At 47.9% G+C, this 24,958-nt stretch overlaps 1 protein-coding gene across 5 annotated transcripts in view; it reads left to right on the top strand.

Annotated features, from left to right (window-relative positions):
* The window catches only part of ANK1 (ankyrin 1), a 133,760-nt gene that overhangs the window by 63,115 nt on the left and 45,687 nt on the right, over positions 1–24,958 (top strand). For 4 of the 5 annotated variants that reach the window (XM_032229098.1, XM_032229097.1, XM_032229095.1 and 1 more), the window contains exons 15-27: positions 973–1,071; positions 1,159–1,257; positions 2,293–2,490; positions 8,980–9,078; positions 9,846–9,944; positions 10,571–10,669; positions 11,363–11,455; positions 11,603–11,675; positions 16,693–16,716; positions 19,693–19,789; positions 21,161–21,242; positions 22,656–22,753; positions 22,891–23,115. In XM_032229098.1, the coding sequence (XP_032084989.1) occupies positions 973–1,071; positions 1,159–1,257; positions 2,293–2,490; positions 8,980–9,078; positions 9,846–9,944; positions 10,571–10,669; positions 11,363–11,455; positions 11,603–11,675; positions 16,693–16,716; positions 19,693–19,789; positions 21,161–21,242; positions 22,656–22,753; positions 22,891–23,115 (1,385 nt within the window). The remainder of the gene's footprint in view (positions 1–972; positions 1,072–1,158; positions 1,258–2,292; positions 2,491–8,979; positions 9,079–9,845; positions 9,945–10,570; positions 10,670–11,362; positions 11,456–11,602; positions 11,676–16,692; positions 16,717–19,692; positions 19,790–21,160; positions 21,243–22,655; positions 22,754–22,890; positions 23,116–24,958) is intronic. The other variant, XM_032229096.1, reaches the window with a different exon arrangement.

Raw genomic sequence — 24,958 nt, 5'->3', positions numbered from 1 at the left:
TTCTTTTCTCTTTCCTTTCCTTTTTTCCTTTTTTCCTTTTTTCTTTTCTTTTTCCTTTCCTTTTCTCCTTTCCTTTCCTCTTCTTTTCTTTTCTCTTTTCTCTTCTTTTCTTTTTCCTTTCTTCTTTTCTTCTTTTTCTTTTCTTTTCTTCTTTTCTTCTTTTTCTTTTCTTTTCTTCTTTCCTATTCTCTACTCTTTTCTTTTTCCTTTCCTTTTCTTCTCTTTCCTTTTCTTTCTTCTCCTTTTTTCTTCTTTCCTTTTCCTTTCCTTTTCTTTTGTTTTTTCCTCTCTTCTCCTTTCCTCTTCTTTTTTCTTTCCTTTCCTTTTTTCCTTTTTTCTTTTCTTTTTCCTTTCCTTTTCTCCTTTCCTTTCCTCTTCTTTTCTTTTCTCTTTTCCTTTCTTCTTTTCTTCTTTTCCTTTCCTTTTCTTCTTTTCTATTCTCTACTCTTCTCTTCTTTTTCCTTTCCTATTCTCCTTTCATCTCTTTTTCTCTTTCCTTTTCTTTCTTCTCCTTTTTTCTTCTTTCCTTTCCTTTTCCTTTCCTTTTCTTTTTTCCTGTCCTTTTCTCCTTTCCTCTTCTTTTCTCTTTTCTCTTTTCTCTTTCCTTTCCTTTTTTTGTTTTCTTTTCCTTTCCTTTTATTCTTTTCTTTTCTCTTCTCTTCTTTCTCTTTTCTTTTTCCTTTCCTTTTCTTTCCTTTCCTTCCCTTTCCTCTCCTCTCCTCCCATCCCATCTCTTCTTTCCATGTCCCTTTCCTTCCCCTCCCCTTTCCTCCCCTAACAACTCCCCTCCTCAGCTTAGCAACAGAATTTGGGGTTCAATTATCATAGTAAGTTGAGGATTACCTCTATTCTTTCAGGTGCTGCAGTGGAGGGGGGGAGAGTCTGAGTGGGCAGAGAAGTGGGGGGCCAGTAAGGGGTGCCCCAGATAATCCCCCATCCCCCCAGTTGCTGACACTCCCTGCTTCTCCCCAGAAAGGATTTACCCCTCTGCACGTGGCTTCCAAGTACGGGAAGGTGGATGTGGCGGAAGCTCTGTTGGAGCACAATGCACAACCCAACGCAGCAGCGAAGGTGTGTAGAAGGATCCGGCCTCACAGGGGCAAGGAGGGGCCGCTGCCCTGAGTGAGTCCTCTTATTTTCTTCCTGCCTCCTCCACAGAACGGCCTGACGCCGCTGCACGTTGCTGTCCATCACAACAACCTGGACATTGTGAAAGTGCTGCTCCCCAAGGGGGCATCTCCACACAGTGTGGCCTGGGTAAGAGGCGTGTCAAACCGCGGGCTCCCTCCTAGCTGCCTTTTGGGAAGGGGGGCTGCAAGGATGCCCCGAGGGCAGTTATCACAGGGCCGGGTCCTGCCACACGTCTGTGGCACAGAGCAACCCCCACACTCATATGAGAATGTGGAGGTTTTGGGAGAGACTGTTCTCTCCCTTCGCGCCCCTCCCTTAAGCTCACACCAAACACCAAAAAGGCAGGCAGGCAGGCAGGCAGGCAGGCAGGCAGGCAGGCAGGCAGGAAGAGGAAGGAAGGAAAGATTGAAAGGAAGGAAGGAGAGAAAGTGGGAAGGAAGGAAAGAAAGCAAAGGAATGGAAGTGGGAGGAAGGGAAAGGAAGGGGGAGGGAGGAAGGGAGGAAGGAGAAAAAGGGAAGGAAGGAAAAGGAAAGAGGGGAAAAGAAGTAACGAGAAAAAAGGAAAGAACAAAGGAAGGAGAGAAAGAAAGAGGCAAGGAAGGAGAAGGAAGGGAAGAGAAAGAAAGGAAAGGAATGGAAGAGGAAGGAAGGGGGAGGGAGGAAGGAAGGAGAAGGAAGGAAAAGGAAGGAAGGGAAGAGAAAGGAAAGGAATGGAAGAAGGAAAGAAGGGAAATGGGGGAGGGAGGGAAGGAGGAAGGAAGAAAGGTACTTTGGGGAATAGGTCAACCCCTTCTTCTTTGTGACATGGGCTTGGTTCCAGCTCCTTGAGTACCAAAAGCTTGGAGACATTGGACCTCTCTGATTTCTCTGCCTCTTGGAGTTTCAACCATGCCAGAAGGCATGGTCCTAGTTCCTTGAGGACCAAAGGCTTGGAGACATTGGACCTCTCTGATTTCTCTGCCCCTTGGAGCTTCAACCATGCCAGAAGGGCATGGTCCTAGTTCCTTGAGGACCAAAGGAGTGGAGACATTGGACCTCTCTGATTTCTCTGCCCCTTGGAGCTTCAACCATGCAAGAAAGGCTTGGTTGTAGCTCCTTGAGGAGCAAAGGCTTGGAGACATTGGACCTTCTGCAACTTTCCTCCTGCTCTCTCCATGACAGAATGGATACACTCCTTTGCACATCGCAGCCAGGCAGAACCAAATGGAGGTGGGTTGCAGCCTACTGCAATATGGTGCTTCCGCCAACGCGGAATCCACACAGGGAATGACTCCGCTGCACCTGGCGGCCCAGGAGGGCCACGCCGACATGGTGGTGCTCCTCCTTTCCAAGCAGGCGAATGGCAACCTTGGAAACAAGGTGAGTAGGTTGTTTTCTTTGTTAACCTCCCCAGAAAGATGGCAGGGATATGAGGAAGGGTTGAGGGGACCCCAGAGGCCTCCATCTCTCCTGATCAGGATAAGACGAGAAGCTGTTTTATTCCTGGCAGAAACAAACCAGGAAAACTATAATGCAGATTTGGGAACATTGCATCTTTTGGGAAAGGAATGATGGAGGAGTAATAAAAAGGTTGACCAGTATGGAATAATGGAGTTTGTTGCAATCTATTCTGTGATATTTCCCAATATTTTAAGCATACACCAAGGTGCCCAGGATAACCTGTAACCAGTGGTGGGATTCAAAAATTTTAGAAGCTCGTTCTCTACCCGGTTGCTGGGTGGGCGTGGCCATGGTTAGCATGGCCTATTTGGCCTCCTGCACCACAATGGGGGGGGGGCATGTTTTCACCCTCCCCATGCCCAGGAAGCTTTGCTTGAATCTCCGAGAGGACGAAAACGGCCTCCCCCAGACTCTGGAGGCTGGAAACGGGCCTGTTTTCAGACTTCTGGAATTTCTGGGAGGCTGTTTTTCGCTTTCCCAGAGCCTTTGTGTGAGCCCTGCACTTACCTGGCATCCAAAATGGGCAGCATGGAGACTCCTGGGAGGGGCGGGGCAGGGCGGGAGGGGCCAGCCAGTCCTTGCAACTCCCGGTTCAGCGAACCAGATGTAAAATTAGCATGTGGTTTTCCTGAATTGGTCCTAATCGACTGAATCTCACTCCTGCCTGTAACCTTCTGCATGTGAAGACTAATCTCTCCATCATTGTGTTCTTCTCATGAGCAACTAAATGGCCCTTGGAAGAGTTAGAAGGTGTACTCAGCTGGAGGTTCATTCTGGCTTTGTTTATTATGAAATACATTCTGGCTTAGTGTCAACTTGTAAAGCATTTCCGTGTCTGTTATCAAGTTGACATTGGAGGAAAGTGGGGAGAGAATTCCACGCACACCTTTGGCTAGAGTTGGATCTCAGATTACTACAGCAGGCGTGTGAGGTGTGAAATTTTACAACCTGCTGCAGCACTTCGTTGGTGAATGTGATTTATGACATAGACTGAGGGGAGGAGAGACACAGCAGTAAAGTTCAGCCATCACTAAACTGAAATTAGATCTGACTCCATGCAGATATTGCCAGATGTTGTTCCTAATAAATGACTGGATTGAAACTTGGCTCAAGGCTCATAAGTTAATTAGGGCATCTTTCGGAACCTGACATTTAGTTGGGCTAGGACATATCTCCACAAGGTTCTACTAAGATCTCCTGCCTTGAGTAGGGGGTTGGACTAGAAGACCTCCAAGATTCCTTCCAACCCTATGGTTCTATGATTCTATTAATACTTTCCCCCTGGGAGGATTTATTTCTGCCAAGGGTCATCAGGTGGCCTTATTGTGTTTGGCAACACTTCCCTTCAAGGGAAAAGCGATCCCTGAAAAACAGTTCTGTCATATTCTTTAATGTTCAGAGTGGGGTGTCTAGGAGAATTCCTATTAGATTTCCAAGAAACAATTCAATCAAAATAAATGGGAATCTAGAATGGTCCATTTTGCATTGTCCTGTTGTTTTTGCTCATGTAAAGGAGTTCTTCGCCATTCCCTAGTCCCGTGATGGTGGACCTATGGCACGCATGCCACAGGTGGCACGCAGAGCCCTCTCTACAAGCTTGCCAGCCATTTCCCCAGTCTAGCTCCACTGCGCATGCATGCATGCCTCCTGATGACCAGCTGGTCTTTGGGTCTCTGCCGCGTACATGTGGGGGCAGGGCGCATGCGCGGCTGGGCACTTGCATTGCATTTTGGGGTTTTGTGCAGTGGCACCAAGCCCTGTTTTGGCTTCCAGGTTGGTGCAGGAGGCCTTCCAGGGCCAAAATGGGGGCATGGGGGGGGGGGTTAGCCCTCCTGCACCAACCTGGAAGCCAAAAATGGGCAAGGGGGGCATGCGTGGGGTGCGGAGGAGCACCGGGGGTTGCATGTGCATGCACCAGGATGGGGCACACATGTGGGGGTTGCATGTGCATGCACAGGGTGTGGGGCGTGCGTGTGGAGGGTGTCACACACACATTGCATTATGGGTGCGGGCTAAAGATTAGCCATCACTGCTTTAGTCTGGTGTTTTTCAACTTCAGCTACCTTAAGAGGTGTCTGCTTCCAGAATTCCCCAGACAGTGTGCTTCCTGGAGCATTCTGGGAGATGAAGTCCACTCATTTTAAAATACTCTGGCTGGGGATTCTGGGAGCACATGCCCATCTATCTTAAAATTGCTTGTGGGTAAGAAACACTGTTCTAGAACCAAATCTAGTTAATCTCGTAATCCTTCCAGAAGTCTCAGGTCAGACTTCATTTTCCTTGCCCTCTACAAATGGCAGATGCTTTTTCTTTAACAGCTGATAAGCGACACAACACAAACACATGGAGTTGTATTGCAAATCTGCAATTGTCCTAAGCACCTCTTGTAAAAATGCTGTGGTGCAGTGGCCTAGAGGTGGAGCTCTTGCCTCACAATCAGAAGGCTGTGAGTTCAATCCTAGGCAGAGGCTGATATTTCTCCCTCTGGGCACAACGAGAATATATCTGCCGAACAAAACTCATTAGCAACAGGAAGGCATCCAGCCAGTAAACACTAAGCTCCATTCAGTTGCCCCAACTCCACCTCAGAAGAATTATGGGGTCATTAAATGATGAACCACACCTCTTGTAAAAGTACTAGGGGGAGAAAAAGGGATATTTTTGTGAAGAGAGCAAAAACAGTCATGGATGAAAGCATGCATCAGATGTCCAGCAAGCAAGGCAATCGTCACACCAATGATGCGCAGCATTGGTAAACGTCTTTCCATGCTTTAAGGCATCTGCTAGGGATTAGCAGCTGGAGGGAATCTATTATTTTATCCTCTTGATTTGTGGGTTTTGTATAAACACCATCTTTTTGGCCACTGTTGCAGGAGATCAAATTGTCTCCTCACCAGCAGTGTTTCTCTTTAGTTTGTACACTGCCAAATTTATTTTATTTTTCCTGAAAATAAAGATCTGTCCCTGAGTCTTTTGGGATTTTTTTCATTCCAAAATAACATGAGATAGAGTGAGGAAGGACCATCTGTGTGAGTCTGCTTCTGCCATGCCCCCTCCTTGGACGTTTTACTTGGCTCATGAAGAGATACCAAGCTGTTGAAGGGTGTCCTCAAAATTCTACCCTTGGAGGTTTTCCCAAAACAGAGACCCACAAACCACTTGCTGTTATAAGTGTGACAAGGACAGCATGCCATCTAGAAAGCTGTGGAAGGAAATAGCTATGGGCCTTATCCCAAAGAGGACTTGATTGGAAAGGACTCAGGGCGGTGTACAACATTAAAAAAACACATATTACAAAAGTTAAAAAAATTAGAATATCCCAAACAAACTGAATTAGGATTAACATGACATTTTTTTTAAAAAAATTCCATTAAAATTAACAATGATCAATAATTTATTTTGTTTTATTCAGGCCAGGCTGGCTTGCTGGAAAAGCCAACTTTTTAGGGTGCGTCGGAAGGACTGGAGGTTGGGGATTATACAAAGCTCCGGGGGCAGCTCATTCCAGAGGGAAGGCGCTCCCACAGAGAAGGCTCTCCCCCTGGGGGTCGCTAGCTGACACTGTCTGGCCGACGGCACCCTGAGGAGGCCAACACTGTGGGATCGTACTGGATGGTGGGAGGCTACCGGTGGCAGTAGGTGGTCTCGCAGGTATCCTGGGTGTAAGCCATGGAGCGCTTTAAATATCATAATTAGTACCTTAAATCGCACCCGGAAGACAACCGGCAACCAGTGCAGGCCACCTAAAAGGGGTGCAACATGGGAGCATCTAGGTGCCCCGATGATAACCCGCGCAGCTGCATTCTGGACCAGTTGAAGCCTCCGGGTGCTCTTCAAGGGCAGCCCCATGTAGAGAGCGTTACAGTAGTCCAGGCGAGAAAGGATGAGGGCATGAGTGACTGTGCACAGAGCATCCTGATCCAGGAAGGGGCGCAACTGACATACCAAATGAACCTGGTAAAAGCCCCCCACTCCAGGTCACGGCTGTCAAGTGTTCTTCTAAACTAAGCCGCGTATCTAGGAGGAGGCCCAGATTGCGGGCCCTCTCTGAGGGAGCTAAAATTTCTCCCCCTATCATCAAAGATGGAACAAGATGCACAAATCGGGATGACGGAAACCGCAGCCACTCCATCTTGGAGGGACTGAGCTTGAGCCTGTTTCTTCCCATCCAGATCCGCACAGCCTCCAGGCATCGGGACATCACATCGAGGGCATCGTTTGGGTCGTTTGGGGTAGAGATGAAAAGTTGGGTATCATCAGCATATTGATGATACCGTACCCCAAAACCACGGATGATCTCGCCCAGTGGTTTTATATATATGTTGAACAGGAGGGGTGAGAGAACCGACCCCTGATAACGGAGGGGGCCAGAATGAAGGACACCCCCCACTCCAACCGCGCCTATGCCAACTACCGAAGTCGTCTTCTGCTGGCATCAATATCCATGCCAGCTGCTTCAGCCACTCCCCTCTGATCCAATTTATCATGTCCATAAGCAAGGAAGAAGGGGGGAGCAATCAGGATAACACTACGGTGCGAGGAGTGGCAGCCACAGAGATCCCAAGCCAGGCATCCCGCTGCCGCTGCTGCTGACCACACCCACGTCAGCTGCAGAGATCCCAAGCCGGGCGTCCCGACAACCACACCCACACCCACGCTGGCTGCAGAGACCCCAGGCCGGGCATCCTGCCACCACCGCTGACCACACTCACACCTGCTTCAGAGACCCCAGGCCGGGCGTCCCGACAACCACACCCACACCCATGCTGGCTGCAGAGACCCCACGCCGGGCATCCCTCCGCCACCGCTGACCACACCCACACCGGCAGCCACCGATGCTCTTCATTCTCCTCTTACCACCAACCGCCCCATTTCACTCACGATGTTCCGGCTACGAAGCAGAAATCGCAGGAAGGTCCCAGGAAGTTCTCATAGCTAGACCTGGAACCAACGATGGGATAGGGTATCCCCTGCAAGCCCCGAGAAGGACAATCATCTCCCCGAAGCTCTCCTCAAATGCGACAGGACATAATCTTGGGCATGCGCACAGACAAGATGATCTTCCAGATCATCTTCCAGATGATAATTCTGGGGCAGCCCAGGGATGAAATTCAGCAGGTTCTGGAGAACCGGTGGCCGAAATTTTGAGTAGTTTGGAGAACCGGCAAATACCACCTCTGGTTGGCCCCCGAGTGGGGAGGGAATGGAGCAGTGGTGATATTCAAATTTTTTTACTACTGGTTCTGTGGGTGTGGCTTGGTGGGCATGGTATGGCTTTGTAGGTGCTGCTTGGTGGTCGTGACAGGGGAAGGATACTGCAAAATCTCCATTCCCACCCTACTCTGGAGCCAGCCAAAGGTGGCATTTGCTGGTTCTCCAAACTAAAAATTTCCATTACCGGTTCTCCGAACTACTCAAAGTTTCAGCTACTGGTTCTCCAGAACCTGTCAGAACCTACTACATTTCACCCCTGGAATGGAGATTTTGCAATATCCTTCCCCTGCCACGCCCAGCAAGCCATGCCCAGAGAACCGGTAGTAAAAAAAAATGAATTTCACCACCACCCTTTGGTTGTGTCTGGAAAAGTGTTGTAGCCCACTGTCGGACAGTGAAGAGGTTGGGGTGGAATATGGGCCAGTCCTGAGGGCTGAGGGAAGCTCAGATGACGGCTCTGCGTCAGAGGTAGAGAGGAGGTTAGACAGCAGTGAGGCAAAGGAACAGCTGGAGCTTGTTCCCAGTGTGCGCGTGCGCAGGGCTGCCAGAAGACAAGAACAACTAAGAAAGCAGGGTTGACTTGGGAGTAAAGCCACACCTTGGAGGTGATTGGCCCCTCCCACAGGAAACAAAAGAGGATCGAATGGAGAGTTGGCAGGAAACAATTCGTTCATTCATTCGTTTCAAGAGTGGAAAGTTCTGTTTATGACTATAAGAGACTCTGTGCCAAATGTTGCCTTGCCCTGTATTTGGAAACTAGTTATCTGGCAGCTCGCCAAGTGAGATAAGATGTGTGTGGATAAACATTCCTATGAAAGACTGTTTGCTAAGCCTTGCTGACTGTGAATGAAAGGAATTCACAGTCATGTAAATAAAAGAGGTTTTGCCCAGACCAAGACTCTCCTTCTTGCTTTTTAAGGAATCCTGGCTCAGAACAAAAAGTTCCACCAACCTCTGCGTAGAGAACACGAGGGATGAAAGCCTGATGAGCATCTTCATAGGATCAATGTCTATGGAGATTCTCAGTCCTGGTTGTCCCAAAGATGCTTTTTTTCAAGAAGCAACTGGACTTTCTTGGGTTTTTTTCTTCTGAGGACATTTCGCTTCTTATCCAAGAAGCTTCTTCAACTCTGATAGGAGGATTCGTAGTTTCCAGACTCCTCTTTGGACAACTTGGATTGTTTTTCATTCCAGAGCGGCCTCACCCCCCTCCACCTGGTGGCCCAAGAAGGACACCTTAATGTTGCAGACAACCTGCTCAGGCATGGAGTCCAAGTGGATGCAACGACTCGGGTGAGTCCCCTTCCATCTTCTCACAAGATCAGTGGGAGGAGCCATCCCCCAGTGGGAGAAGCCAGTTCGAGCAGGAATAGCCAGTGGGAAGAGCTATCCCCCAGTGGGAGGAGCCATCCCCCAGTGGGAGGAGCCAGTCCCAGCAGGAACAGCCAGCCCCCAGCGGGAAGAGCCAGTCCCCAGAGGGAGGAGCCAGTCCCCAAGTGGGAGGAGCCAGTCCCCCAGTGGGAGGAGCCATAGAATTGCTAGCACGGGGATAAAGTGGGGTTAAGACCGTGAGAAAGGGAATTTAATGAACTGAGCTGAGTTTGTTTGTGCTGATAGTTTTCCTCCAATCTTGCAAGGGTGGGAGGCCATCATATTTATTTTATTTGCTTGTTTGTTTATTTGTATCTTTCCTTTATTTATTTTTTTAAAATAACTCAAAGGATGCAAATTTTTTCAACTCGCCTTCCTCCTCCTGTCTTCCCTACAACAACCCTGTGAGGTGGGTTGAGTGGAAAAAGAGTGTCAGGCCCCAAGTCACCCAGCTGGCTTTCAGAATAGAATAGAATAGAGCTGGAAAAGGACCTTGGAGGTCTTCTAGTCCAGCCCCCTGCTCAAGCAAGAGAACCTAGATAAGTGACTATTTAGCCAAAATCTCCAGTGATGGAGCGCCCAGGACTAGAACTCACCTTCTCCTGGTTTCGGAGTGGGCTGTGTTGTTCCATGGCTGTGAGGCCTAATGATAGTTGTGAGGCCTATCCTTCTTTATTGTTGCCTTCCAGATGGGCTACACCCCGTTGCATGTGGCTTGCCATTACGGGAATATCAAGCTGGTGAAATTTCTGCTGCAGCATCAGGCTGACGTCAATGCCAAAACCAAGGTATGGGACAGAGATGGGCAGATAAGGTCAAAAGAGTCAAGATGGAAGCCGCAATCTGGCTGTTGAAGCCCTGCCCCTTTTATGGATGTCGCAACACCTGTAGAAGTGTTGACATCCTTGCTGTTGGAGGGCCACTCTTGTCTTTTTCATTGCTCTGGTGTCAGATTTGGGTTAATGTCAGGGTTCCAAATAGCATCCAAAAGTAAATCAGAGTCCAAGGCAAAGTATTGCCCAAAGTTACAATTTATTAAGAGAGCCATGTTGGCACATCTGGGAAAACCCGAATCTGAAAGCTTCCCGGTTTTCCCATCCAGTTGAAAGTTCAAAATCTTTCCCCCCACACCCACAAGTCCATCACATGGTCCAATCTTCCACTGCCATGCTGGCAGTTCCACCCACGTCCAGTCAGGTGCAGAGGTGCAGAGACAAAGGATGACCTTGGCTTTCTAGAAGGAATTTTGTTTTGGCTACATAGCATCTAACTCTGTACAATCTCCCCTCCCATTTTCCTGCAATAGAAAATTTATAGTAGAATAATAGAAAGTGTAGCAGGCCAAGATCCAAAATTAAAGATGTCTGCAGGCCTGACATCTGGTCTCTCTCTCTCTCTCATTTTTCCCTTTCAGCTGGGTTACACGCCTCTGCACCAGGCGGCCCAACAAGGCCACACCGACATAGTCACCCTTTTGCTCAAGCACGGGGCTTCGCCCAACCAAGTCAGTTCGGTGAGTGTGGGAATCCAAGAGCCAGCAGCACACGGCTGGTTCCTGTTTTTAAGGGATTGTCCCTTTGTGCACTCTGCTATCATGTGATCAGGCTGCCAAATTCAGTTTTGGGGTAGAATTTGGAAGTAGGACAGGGATGGTGCACTTATGCACGCCCCCTTTGCGGACCACTTAGGAATGGGGTGAGGTCCACAGTAGACAGTTGAAGGTTGAAGCTATGGGGGGGTTGAGGATGTAACAACCGAGTCAGGGAGAGCATTCCAGGCGTTGACCACTCTGTTGCTGAAGTCGTATTTTCTGCAATCGAGTTTGAAGCGGTTTACCTTGAGTTTGTATCGATTGTTTGCCCATGTGTTATTGAGGTTGAAGCTGAAGTAGTTGTTGACAGGTAGGACATTGTAGAGGATAATTTTGTGTACTATGCTTAGGTCAGACCATAGGCGGCATAGTTCCAGGTTGTCTAAGGCCCAAAATTCCAAGCCTGGTGGCAGAAGGGATTCTGTTGTGAGCAGAGGAATGGAGGACTCTTCTCGTGAAATACCTCTGGACTCGCTCAATCGTATTAATGTCTGATATACAGTGTGGATTCCAGACAGACAAGCTGTATTCAAGGATTGGTCTGGCAAAGGTTTTGTATGTCTTAGTTAGCAAAGTTTATTAGCAAAGTTCACTTCTTTCTCTCTCTCGCTGCAGAACGGTGCCACTCCTTTGGCCATCGCCAAGCGGCTTGGCTACATTTCCGTCACCGATGTGCTGAAAATTGTGACTGACGAAACCAGCTTCTTGGTAAGGCCCACCGTCATGCCTGGTGTCTGTGTGTGTGTGTGTGTGTGTCTGTGTGTGTGTGTTTGTTTGTGTGTGTGTGTGTGTGTGTGTGACAGGGGGCTTAGAGCTTTCAGGCTCCCCTCCCATCTGACCTGTTGCTTCTTGCAGTCGTTAAGTGACAAGCATCGGATGAGCTTCCCAGAGACGGTGGATGAGATTCTGGATGTATCTGAGGATGAAGGTGAGGTGTGTGGGGGTCGCATTGACATGATCGCCAAAAATTGGGTTGGCAAGAGCATTCCTGAAATTTACCTCCCCTAAATGGTGTTGATGATGACATCCTATTTACAAGGTGTTTCAACCCTTCTTCGTTGGACAAAAATAGCAACAGCACTTAGATTTATATACCGCTTCACAGAGCTTCACAGTCCTCTCTAAGCGGTTTACAGAGTCAACTTATTGCCCCCAACAATCTAGGTCCTTGTTTTACTCACCTCAGAAGTCTGGAAGGCTGAGTCAACCTTGAGCCGGTCAGGATCCAACTCCTGGCAGCGGACAGAATTAGCCTTCAATACTTCCTTCTAATCACTGAGAGGGAGGGAGGAAGGAAGGAAGGGAAGGAGCTTATTGATCAAATCAATATTTGCTGTTTGCTTCTGATATGATATACTGCTAGAAACTTACAGAAGGAAGGAAAAAAAGAAAGATGGAAGGAAGGGAAAGAAAGAAGGAAAAAAAGAAAGGAAGGAAGGAAAATAGCAACAAATTTATATACCGCTTCATAGTGTTTTGCAGCCCTAAGAGGTTTACAGAGCACATTGCCCCCAACAATCTGGGTCCTTGTTTTACTGACCTTGGAAGAATGGAAGGCTGAGTTAACCTTGAGCTGGTCAGGATCGAATTGTGAGCCTTCAGTACTGCCTTCTAACCACTGAGAAGGAGGGAAGGAAGGAAGGATGGGGAAGGAAGATAGCAATAGCACTTAGACTTATATACCGCTTCATAGTCCTCTCTCAGCAGTTTACTGAGTCAGTCTCTGGCTCCCAACGATTTGGGTCCCCATTTTAGCGACCTCGGAAGGATGGAAGGCTTGAGCCTGGTGAGATTCGAACTGCCAGATTGCAGGCAGCCAGCAATCAGCAGAAGTATCCTGCAGTAGTTCTAACCACTTGGCCACAGCAGCTCTCAGAAAGAGGATAAATATAACAGAACTGATCTTAACTTGGCATCAGCAATCCTCAGTTTAGTGACTTTTCGAAGGTACAACAGTATTGAAAAAAGTGACATGACCATTTTTCACACTTAACGACCATTGCAGCATCCCCATGGTAAGGCGATCCAAATCCAGGTGCTTGGTAACTGGCTCACAGTTATGACGGTCGCAGTGTCCCGGGAATGGGTGGGTGGGGGTGTCACACAGTCTGCTTGTGACCTTTTGACAAACTAAAAGTCCACCGGGAAGCCAGAATCACTTAACGACCGAGTTCCTAACTTAACCACAGCATTGATTCACTTAACAATGGTGGCAAGAAAAGTAGTAAAATGGGGCAAAAGTCCCTTAGCGACAGAAACGCCGGGCTCGGCGGTGGCTGTAAGTTAAGGAAAAACCTGTATCTGCTCAAACCCTGAAGTGCGATGGGAAGTTAAGAAATATTTTCTTGGCTCCCTTAACAACTTCCGCCCATGATGTAGAGGCATCCGCGGGAGGGGGACAAATAACAAAAGCAGAGTCACAAGGTTGTGATGCACTCTGCCCCCCACCCCTTCCCCCCCTCTTTTTCTTTTTTATTGGAGTACATAAATCGTGAGACCCCCATCTGTCTTCCAATGCAGATTTCAATGCACTAATGTTTACATGGGCCTTGGTGGCTTAGGCTCTGAGTTTGTCGATCAGAAAACTCGGCAGTTTGGTGGTTCAAATCCCTAGCGCCATGTAACGGAGTGAACCCCCATTATTTGTCCCAGCTTCTGCCAACCTATCAGTTCGAAAGCATGTAAAAATGCAAGTAGAAAAATAGGAACCACCTTTGGTGGGAAGGTTCTGTGCGCCTTTGGCATTTAATCATGCCGTCCACATGACCATGGAGACGTCCTCGGACAGCGCTGGCTCTTCGGCTTTGAAACAGAGATGAGCACTGCCCCCTGGAGTTTGGGAATGACTAGCACATATGTACGAGGGGAAACTTTATCTTCAACTTAATGTTTACATAAAAGGATTCCAAATTATTGGGTTTCTTTCTGCAGCTTATTGGAAGGTTTTTATTCTGCGAATACCTCGTCCTTGCCACGATTACACCAATGTCTATGGAGATTCTCCATCCTCCAGGTCATGGTTTTCCCAAAGGTGCTTTTTTTCCAAGAAGCAACTGGACTTTCTGTTTCTTTCTTTGAAGACGTTTCACTTCTCATCTAAGGAGCTTCTTCAGTTCTGACTGTATGGTGGGGAATGGAAGGATTTATATTCCTTGTAGACAGCTGGTCATTTGCATCCTTTTAGAGAGTCCTTGAGTCCACTTGGAGGTTTATCAGTGTCCTCAAGGTCACCTGAGTGGTCTAATGGTTCCTGTAGTCTGCATTACTCCACTAGCTCTACTCAGGTGATTCTGAGGACACAGATATTTATTTATTTATTTATTTATTTTTTTATTTATTAGACATTTATAGGCCGCCCTTTTCCCTGAGGGGACTCAGGGCGGCTTACAGTCAAAAAGGAAAGGGAGTGTAGGACAATACAAAAAGAAATGTGCACAAAAGTAAATTAAATAGTAAAACTCAACATTCACTCAACATTCGGGAGGGGCAAAAGTAAACTTATCCCCAGGCCTGACGGGCTAGCCAGTTCTTGAGGGCTGTGCGGAAGGCCTGGACGGTGGTGAGGGTACGAATCTCCACGGGGAGATTGTTCCATAGTGTCGGAGCCGCAACAGAGAAGGCTCTCCTCCGAGTAGTCGCCAGTCGGCACTGACTGGCGGATGGAATACGGAGGAGGCCAACTCTATGCGATCTGATGGGACGCAGGGAGGTAATTGGCAGAAGGCGGTCTCTCAAATAGCCAGATCCACTACCATGGAGCGCTTTATAGGTGGTGAGTAGAACCTTGAAGTGCACCCGGAGATCGACAGGTAGCCAGTGCAGCTCACGGAGGATCGGTGTTATGTGGGCGAACCGTGGTGCGCCCACAATCACTCGCGCGGCCGCATTCTGGACTAGCTGAAGTCTCCGGATGCTCTTCAAGGGCAGCCCCATGTAGAGCACATTACAGTATTCCAGCCTGGAGATCACAAGGGCTCGAGTGACTGTTGTGAGGGCCTCCCGATTCAGGTAGGGCCGCAACTGGCGCACCAGGCGAACCTGGGCAAATGCCCCCCTGGTCACAGCTGAGAGATGGTGGTCAAAAGTCAGCTGTGGGTCCAGGAGGACTCCCAAGTTGCGGGCCCTTTCTGAGGGGTGTAAGTTTTGTCCCCCCAGCCTGAGTGATGGTATGTTGGTCAAATTTTTGGGAGGGAAACACAACAGCCACTCGGTCTTGTCTGGGTTGAGTATCAGCTTGTTTGCTCTCATCCAGTCTTTAACGGCTTCTAGACCCCGGTTCATCACGTCCACCGCTTCATTGAGTTGGCACGGGGCGGACAGATACAACTGTGTATCGTCCGCATATTGGTGGTATTTTATCCCGTGCCTTCGGATGATCTCGCCCAGCGGTTTCATGTAAATGTTAAATAGTAGGGGGGATAGGACCGACCCCTGCGGCACCCCATAAGTTAGGGGCCTCAGGGACGATCTCTGCCCCCCCACCAACACCGACTGCGACCTGTCCGAGAGATAGGAGGAGAACCACTGCAAAACAGTGCCGCCCACCCCTATCTCCCGCAGTCGTCGCAGAAGGATACCATGGTCGATGGTATCGAAAGCCGCTGAGAGGTCCAGGAGAACTAGGATGGAAGCATGGCCTCCATCCCTAGCTCTCCAGAGATCATCGGTCAATGCGACCAAAGCGGTTTCTGTGCTGTAACCGGGTCTGAAGCCAGACTGGAAGGGGTCAAGATAGTTAGCTTCCTCCAAGGTACGCTGAAGCTGGAGAGCCACCACCTTCTCAACAACCTTCCCTACAAAGGGGAGGTTGGAGACTGGATGATAGTTATTAAGAACAGCTGGATCCAAGGACGGTTTCTTCAGGAGGGGTCTTACCACCGCTGTCTTGAGCGCGGTGGGAAAGTACCCCTCCCGAAGAGAGGCGGTCACAACCGCCTGGATCCAGCCTCGTGTCACCTCACTGCTGTTGGCAACCAGCCAGGAGGGACACGGGTCCAGTATGCAGGTGGAGGCACTCATAGCTCGCATAGCCTTGTCCACATCCCCAGAGGCAACTTCCTGAAAAGATAAACCTCCAGGTGACCTCAAGGACTCTTTTAAGGATTCAAATGACCAGCTGTCTGCAAGGAATATAAATCCTTCCATTCTCCCCCATCCAGTCAGAGCTAAAGAAGCTTCTTGGATGAAGGATTGGATTGGTCTTCAAAGAAAAACCCAGAAACTCCAGTTGCCTCTTGAAAAAAGCACTTTTGGGACAATTGCACCAATCCCTTAACCATCTTGAAAGATGATGAGAAGAGGGCTACCTCTTCTTCCCCAGTTTTGACTCCAGCAGAGCCTGGTCTTAGACCAGGAGTTTTCAAACATGGTCACTTTAAGACTTGTGGACGTCAACTCCCAGAATTCTCCGGCCAAAATTATGGGAGTTGAAGTCCACAAGTGTCAAATAGTATCCAAAAGTAAATCAGAGTCCAAGGCAAAGTATTGCTCAGTTCCAATTTATTAAGAGAGCCATGTTGGCACATCTGGGAAAACCTGAATCTGAAAGCTTCCCAGTTTTCCTCACCTAGTTGAAAGTTCAAGATTTTGCCCCAACACCCACAAGTCCATCACATGGTTCACAGTTCCACTTCCGGTCAGGTGCAGAAGTGCAAAGACAAAGGATGACCTTGGCTTTCTAGAAAGAATTTTGTTATGGCTACATATCACCCAACTCTGTATAACGCCCCCCTCCCATTTTCCCACAATAGAAAATGCAAAGTAGAATAATAGAAAATGTGGCAGGCCAAAGATCCAAAAGAAAAGATGACTTGCAGGCTGACCACAAGTCTTAAAATGGGCAGGTTTCGAGACCCCCCTAGACCACTTTAATTGAAACTAGGACAATGAAGTCCACGGCCTTCAACCAACTCTACAAAACTGCTTTGTTTTCTCTTGCTTTGCAGGCACGACTCACGTAACTCTCCTGGGTATGGATTGTGTGTATTATTGTGGGTTTGGCTCACCCGCCCGCCCCATCGACCCCATTCCACCCCACACGGGACACGCTCGGGCCTCCCATGCCTCCATTCCATGCCAGTTGTGGCTTCTAGGGGGCCAGCTCACCCACTTGTCTCCTTATGCATTGTATCTGTGACTGAAGGGGTGTGGTGGGGGGCGCAGAGAGATCGTGTGAGCAAACCACCATTTCATCGCTGCGGGTTCTTGGTTTAATGCTGCATTGCAAAATCTGGTACTGAAAGGAGTTGGAGGCCATGCTAGAAGTTTATTTGTGTGGGACTTCCTTCCCCAATTTGAAGATGCGTGGACTTCAATTTCCAGAATTCCCAAGCCGACATGAGTTGAAGTCCACACATCTTAGAACATTGGCCTAAAATGACCTAACTTCTTTGACTACCTCACTTGGCTTTGCTTTTCTTGACTTCCCTTCGCTTTTCACGAGCACTGTGCAGAATTTTCTCTTCCATCTCCCCCCCCCCCCACCAACACTTCTGATTCGCTTTTTGACAGTTGAGCGTGTAACCTAACATTGATTTCATGGTGAAGAGAATTTGGGTGCAATACTGAACCGGTTTGGTGTGGTGTTCTCCTTTGTACTTAGCGATGAGGCAGCCAAGGTGTAAAAAAAAATTGCCTTTTGTTGTGCCATCTTCTCTTCAGCCATCTGCAGTCTCCTTGGCCTCGTCTTCTATTCAATTCTGGGACAAAATGATATGTGGGAGCGCTTGCCATGAGTGGCTTTAAATTGGCTGGTATGAGCAGCCAGGAAGGCTTCCAAGAGATATAACTGAACATCAAAATAACAACAACAACCCCCAAACCTTATCAAAAGCCTTTTCAATGAGTTCAAAATACTACCAAGGGAAAGGTGAAAACAAGCAAGCATTGATATGACTTCTTCGTTATTCCTTAACACAGAGGTGGGGAATGAGGGCCCCTTTATAACTTGTGGACTTCAGCTCCCAGAATTCCTGAACCAAAATGGCTGGCTCAGGAATTCTGGGAGTTGAAGTCCACAAATCATAAAAGGGCCAGCGTTCCCCAACCCTGCCTTAACTGCTGTTGTTTCCTCATCTACCACTACCTTCATTTCCCATTCAGATCTCCTCCTGGGATCTAAGCCAGCTTCTCCCTATCATTTCCCAAAGATTTGAGCCATAACTTACCTCATGATTCTCCAAGAATCCAACCTCTTTCCATCCCTTGTTTTCATCTTCTAGCAGGCAGTAGTTTCTTCTAACCTCCTGTAAAAGAACACTGTTCCACCAGCTTAGCAACACCTAGCTTGCTGATGATTCTCAAACATAGTGTCAACTTCTATTTTTCAGAGAATTCAAGGTGGTTGTGAAATAGTTAGGGGTGCAGGGCATAGAGGTGGAACTCTTGCTTCACAATCAGGAAAATGTGAGTGATCCTAGGTAGAGGCAGATATTTCTCTCTCTGGGCACAATGAGATTATATCTGTTCAACAAAACTCCACATTGGCAACAGGAAAGGCATCTGGCCAGGAAACACTCAGCTCCATTCAGTTGCCCAGACTTCACCCTGCAAGGGATTATGGGGTGATTAAATGAAGATGAAGGTGGTATGAAATAGGAATTGCTACTCAGAATACCCACTCCAGCACCAAACAAGATTTCGCAGTTGTATTCTGAAGCGTTTTGAACCAGTGATGAAAATGAGATAAAGAAAAATGTCACGAATTATTTTTTCAAAGCTCCATGAAAAAAATGGTCTTAGATCTATCCTTGGCATAATAGTGTGTTTCGTCGTATCCTACACCATTGTTCATTGCAGGATGAAGTCACACAAGACCTCAATTAGTCACAGGAGGAGGACACCTTCATTACATTGGTGGGCTTCTATAGCAGCGGTCACCAACTGATGGTCTGTGGACCACTGGTGGTCCGTGAGAAAATTTTGGTGGTCTGCAGAAAAATTACTTGCATTTTTTATATTGCACTAAATCCGGGGTCCTCAAACTACGGCCCCTGGGACGGATACTTGCAATGAACACTTGTGTTCCTGCAGAGAGTCTCCCCCTTCGGGGTCTTTTTGTGTAGGTCAGAGAGGGGCAGAAATTCTGACTTGGGGTCTGCTTTGGATTCCTGGTGGGGGGCTTTGGGCAAAGTATGGAGGGAAGCGCCACTGGTGGCAAAGAGCTGGAGGGCCTCATTCCACTAGGACTGCATCATGGCCTGGAACTGGCTGACCATCTCAGCCCGCTGACCCTCCAGCCTCTGGTACCTGGCCTTGCACTCTTGCAGGTCTTCCCTCTGCTTGGAAAGCCTATGCTCCTAGTCCTCTGTGAGGTGCTTCTTCTGAGCCTCCTTCTTGGTCAGATCCAATTGGAACTGAGCTGTTTTGCCAACTTTTTCTCCTGGCGGCTGCTTAGCCCCAACAACTGCTTCCTGCTGGAGCCCTAAGGGGCCCAGTTGGGTAAGTGAAGAGTGGCTGGGAAGGAAAGGGGCAAATAGAGGCCGTCGAGCCACGCCTCAATGTGAGTGACATCAAGTTGGCCACGCCCACCCAGTCCCATGACCACCTAGCCACGCCCTCCCAGCTGGTCATTAGGCAGATCATTTTAGTGGTCCGTGGGATTTAAAATTATGAATTTAGTGGTCCCTGAGCTCCGAAAGGTTGGGCATCCCTATTCTATAGGGTTCAGCCCACAAACAAGTCTCCTCCAGGCTTGCTATCCCTGGATTGGAAAGTCCAATGGAATTCTGGGAGTTGTGGTCCAATGGTGCCTGCAAAATGTTTGGTTGGATGAGCTGGCTCCAGATTAAATATAGCTCCAGGAATGGTCCATGGAAACGGAGGCCCTTGTCTGCCTTCCTCGCACAAATTCCAGGCCAGTGAAGAGTTGACTTTCCTCTGTTGCTTTGGTTTTATTTGACCTCTGATCACACCGTGTTTTCATCCCTGCCTCTTGGTTTTTTTAGGAGATGAATTGTTGGGTACCAAGATGCAGAAACGGGAACTTCAGTATCAGGAAGATGAGAGAGAAATTGTGGAATTTGTCCCCAAATTGGATCACACGTAAGTACAGGGAGGGTGCTATATGGGTAGTCCTCAACTTATGACAGTTCGTTTAGCGATGGTTTAAAAAGTTACAACGGTACTAAGAAAAAAGTGACTTAGGACCGTTTTTCACACTGAATGACCATCGCGGCCTTCACAGGGTCAGGTAATCAAAATTCAGACACTTGGGGAACTGGTTCATACTTATGACTGTTGCTGTGTCCCAATCCCGCCCCCCATTTTTTTTGCATTTTTTTAAAACATGTATATCCAATTGGCAGCCTTTCATCATTGTAGTGAACACATTTTTCAGACCAACATCCTCTAAATGAGGTGGTCCAGAATCTTCCTGGGACATCATAATGCACAATCTATACTCTGTGTACTCTCTATGTAGATTCTCCATCATCCAGGACATGGTTGTCCCAAAAGTGCTTTCCCCCCAAAAAAGACGGCTGAACTTTCTTATTTTCATCTTCTTTGAATACATTTCCTTTCTCAACCGAGAAACTTCTTCAGTTCTAACTTAGTTAAGTCACTTAGAACCAAAGAAGCTTCTTGGATATTCAAAAAAAAAAAGTTCAGCTGCCTTTTGGAAAATTTTGAATAGAGTAGAGTAGAGTAGAGTAGAGTAGAGTAGAAGAGAAGAGAATTCTGTATAGGCCGTGTGATTGCACACACAAGGAATTTGTCTTCAGTGCAGAAAGTGTACATAAAAAGACAATACATTCTATAGAATAGAATGGAATGGGATGGAATAGAATACAATGGAATTAGGAATAGGAATAAAATTAGGAATAGAATAGAATTAGAAATAGGAATAGGAATGGAATGGAATAGAACAGAACAGAACAGAACAGAACAGAACCGAACCGAACAGAATTCTTTATTGGCCAAGTGTGATTGGACACACAAGGAATTTGGTGCATATGCTCTTCAGTGTACATAAAAAGACAAGATATGTTGAATAGAATAGAATAGAATAGAAATAGAATAGAACAGAATAGAATAGAAAGAATAGAATTCTTTATTGGCCAAGTGTGATTGGACACACAAGGAATTTGTCTTTGGTGCCTATGCTCTCGGTGTACATAAAGAAAAATAAAATAAAAACATTCATCAAGAACATATAATGTTGCAATGCAATGTTGCATATAAGGGACAGTGGTGTATTGTGAAGATGCCATGCAGCTGTTTGTGAGGTGCATCCTTTGCACCCCCTGCATGTATCTCCATGTGCATGTATAGACAGCAAGACAATACTGAGCCCCCACGGCATACCTCAGTCGTGTGGTTAAGCCCTTGGAGGGAGGGTTTGAAGGGAGGCCAGGCTGCCCCCTATTTTCACAACACTCTTCTTCCTGTTTTACATTTTGTTCTGCAACACAGAAGGGAGGAATCACCAGCTATCCCTCGCATCCCTTGCGTTACACCTGAGACGGTCCTGATCCAGGCTGAGGAACCTGAGCAGGTGAGTGCCAGCCCAACAAGGCCTACAACTGAAGGAGCATTCCACAGGAGCTTTGTTGATCAATGACCACTTAGTCCATGGGTATCCAACCTTGGCGACTTTAAGAACTGGGAACTTCAACTCCCAGAATCAACTCCCAGAAAAACCAACACATTTCCAGGCTACATCAACAGAGGGATAAAATCAAGATAACATGAACTGTTAATACCATTTTATAAATCCTTAGTAAGGATTTGGAATACCGCATCCAGTTTTGGTTGCCATGATGTAAAAAAGATGTGGAGACTCTAGAAAGAGTGCAGAGAAGAGCAACAAAGATGATTAGGGGACTGGAGGCTAAAACATATCAAGAATGGTTGCAGGAACTGGGTATATCTAGTTTAATGAAAAGAAGGGCTAGGGGAGACATGATAGCAGTCTTCCAATATCTCAGGGGTTGCCACAAAGAAGAGGAAGTCAAACTATTCTCCAAAGCACCAAAAGGCAGGAGAAGAAGCAATGGGTGGAAACTAATCAAGGAGAGAAGCACCCTAGAATTAAGGAGAAAATTCCTGATAGTGAGAACAATGAATCAGTGGAACAACTTGCTTCCATAAGTGGTGAATGCTCCAACACTGGAAGTTTTAAGAAGAGATTGGATAACCATTTGTCTGAAATGGTATAGGTGGTTGGGGAATTTAGGATATTGAAGTCCTTCAGATTGCCAAGGTTGGACACCCTACATTTGATCAAACTGGAGTTGTATACTTAGCAGACCCTGGTCCATATTTCCCCACCCCCACCCCAGCAACCTAATGTGATGAAACTCAGTTGAAGAGTGGTGAGGAAATGCTCCATGGGAACAGCTGCACCTAGTTTTGGCAGAGGTGCCAGAACTTCTGGATTCTAAGATGGCAACATGAAGAGTTTGCACGAAGTGCAGTTGGGATGAAGAGTGTTTGTAGTGTTTGGAAAATGGTATCAGAGGGAGGGAGATGAAGGTCATGGAGACTCTGGCATGGATTTGCAAGTCTAAACCTGGGTTTAAGGGATGAGGTGGCTCAGTGGCTAAGGCACTGAGTTTGTCAAGCAGAAAGTTCGGCGGTTTGAATACCTAGTGCTGCATAACAGAATGAGCATCTGTTGCTTGTCCCAGCTTCTGCCAATCTAGCCATTTGAAAGCAGGTAAAAAATGCAAGTAGAAAAATAGGAACCACCTTTTGTGGGAAGGTAACAGCATTCCATGCGCCTTTGACATTGAGTCATGCCGGCCACATGACCATGGAGATGTCTTTGGACAGCACTGGCTCTTCGACTTTGAAACAGAGATGAGCACCGCCCCCTAGAGTCGGGAATGACTAGCACATATGTCCGAGGGGAAGCTTTACCTTTACCTAAGCCTGTGTTTAATAGACCCATTTCTATTCCATATAGCCTTCCAAAGAGTTTGATGAAGAGTCCCTCATCCCAAGCAGTCCTGCCACAGAGACCTCAGACAACATCAGTCCGGTAGCCAGTCCTGTCCACACAGGGTGAGTCATCTCCCCTACCTCAACCCCTTTATGGAGTTTGCAGGAAGGGTCTCATGTCATCATGACAAGATCGTTGCTCCTAGTCTTTTAATGATGAGTCTTTTGGCGGTGGTTTCTCTCTTCTTCTCCCTTCCCAGGTTCCTTGTAAGTTTCATGGTTGATGCCCGGGGAGGCTCCATGCGGGGCAGCAGGCACAACGGCCTTCGCGTCATCATTCCACCCAGGACGTGCGCAGCACCAACACGCATCACCTGCCGGCTGGTCAAGCCCCAGAAGCTACCAGCTCCACCCCCTCTTGCAGAAGAAGAAGGACTGGCCAGCAGAATCATTGCTCTGGGCCCTGCTGGAGCACAGTTCCTCAGGTGAAGATTCTCCTCCAGGGGTCCTCCACAGAGATGTCCCAGTTCCTGGCCAACTTGGGGCTGCCACATGCAGGGGTGGGCTTCAAAAATTTTAGCAAGGGGAGGACTTCTGGTGGCACCGTAGGCGTTGAAGGACGTTCCTGTGGGAACGCCAGCCCCGTATCGGGTCTAAGCTGCTAGAACAGTGTAAATCAGCTGTCTTGTGGCTTGAAAACTCTTCCCTCGGGAAAAGAGGGGGAGGTGAGCAGCTGGGCAAGGGTAGAGCTCCCCATAGACCCCCAGGAGCAATTCTGGGGCTTGAAGGGTGAGAGCCCACCAGCAGCCCGACAGAGCTTCGCGTCTGGGACGCTTCTGCTGTAGCAGAACAAAACGCCATGACCATCCCTGCAATCAACGTTTTAATCTACATTTGAATAAGAAGCAGGCAGAGCAAAGACAGGAATGATTATAATTGCAAGTACAAACTTTAACTCTGATCCAGTAATTACTTCCTTCTGTGAAGATTAAGGAGAACAAAAGGCTAATGAAAATGGCTTCTCGAAGTCAAAAGGTGTGGTGAAAGCGAAACTTAAAAGGAAAGTATTTGTTAAGTGCTTGTTAACATCGTTAAAAGAACCAAGAGCTCAAGATTAAAGAAAACAGTATTGGTTTACTAATAAACTATAAGATCTAACAAATTGAGGTATTTAGTGGACTTTTTGGACTCAATAATTTGGCTGCTGGAAAGTGTGATTTGAATATCTAGAAATGGCTTCAAAACAAACAAAAATAAGTGCTTCTAAGAGTGCTGGAAGTTTCCCAGCCCAACCACCTAAATTGCAGTCTTTATTACCCTCAGCGGATACACAAACAGTGACATTTGAAGCCCTCCAAGGCACTTTAAAGGCACAAGCCTCTGTTTTGCAAGAAAAAATTACAACTGCCCTTAAAGATGTCTCTGATGAAATGTCTGAAATTAAGGACTTAATCCAAATCCGCAATCAACAAATAAGAGAGGATCTATCAAGTAATATAGAGGATTCATCAAGTAATAAGTGTGTGAGGGACATGTCTGCCGAGCTCACCGCTCCGGCTCCGTACAGGAGAAACAACCAGTAGAGAGGAGAAACCGAGCTCTGGAACTGAGCCGAGAGAGGCTAAGGTAGAGTGAACTTTAGCGGTCCTGGAGCTGGCAGTGGACTGGCGAGTTTTTACTCCCCAAGGCTGCCGCTTCTGAAAGACGCTGACGCCGCTGACGCCGCTCAGCGCCGCGGCCCAGCTGGCTTGAGAAACCCGACCCCCCCCGTGTCTGCTGCCTGACCGCCGCGGCCGCAATTGACGCTGTGCCGCTGGCTTGCCGATGCCGGCTCGAGAACGCCGCGGCTTGAGCACGCCGCGGCTCAGCTGTTATAAGACTCCGTGGCCGAGCTGCTAGGAGAGTCCTGATCTTCCCCCGATATTGCTGGCTGCCGCTTGAGAACGCCGCGGCTCAGCTGTTACAAGACTCTGCGGCCGAGCTGCTAGGGGAGTTCTGATCCTCCCCCGATTATTGCTGGCTGCCGCGACCACTGTTGTCTGTTGGCTCGCTGGCCCGCTGGCTGTGAGATCGCCGCGGCTTAGCGGCTTGGAAGACCGTACGGCCCAGCTGCTTTTGGGGGGAGCCTGACTTAACTACGATTACCGCCCCGACTACCATAACCATCATTATGTCGTTGTTGGCCTGATAACTCTCTGGTTTGCTGAGGCCCCTTTGAGAATGCCGGGGGCCAGCTGCTGAATGGGGCACCCCCCCCTCCTTCCACCTTGGACGAAGCTTTTTTTTTCAATCTTGGGCTTAGACTACTAAGTGGGCTGGTACGATTGG

This window comes from Thamnophis elegans, chromosome 13 (assembly GCF_009769535.1).
Source record: "Thamnophis elegans isolate rThaEle1 chromosome 13, rThaEle1.pri, whole genome shotgun sequence".
In the NCBI taxonomy this organism is placed as follows: Eukaryota; Metazoa; Chordata; class Lepidosauria; order Squamata; family Colubridae; genus Thamnophis; species Thamnophis elegans.
Note: the sequence above shows the minus strand (reverse complement) of the source record. Positions and strands in the feature narration are given on the sequence as shown.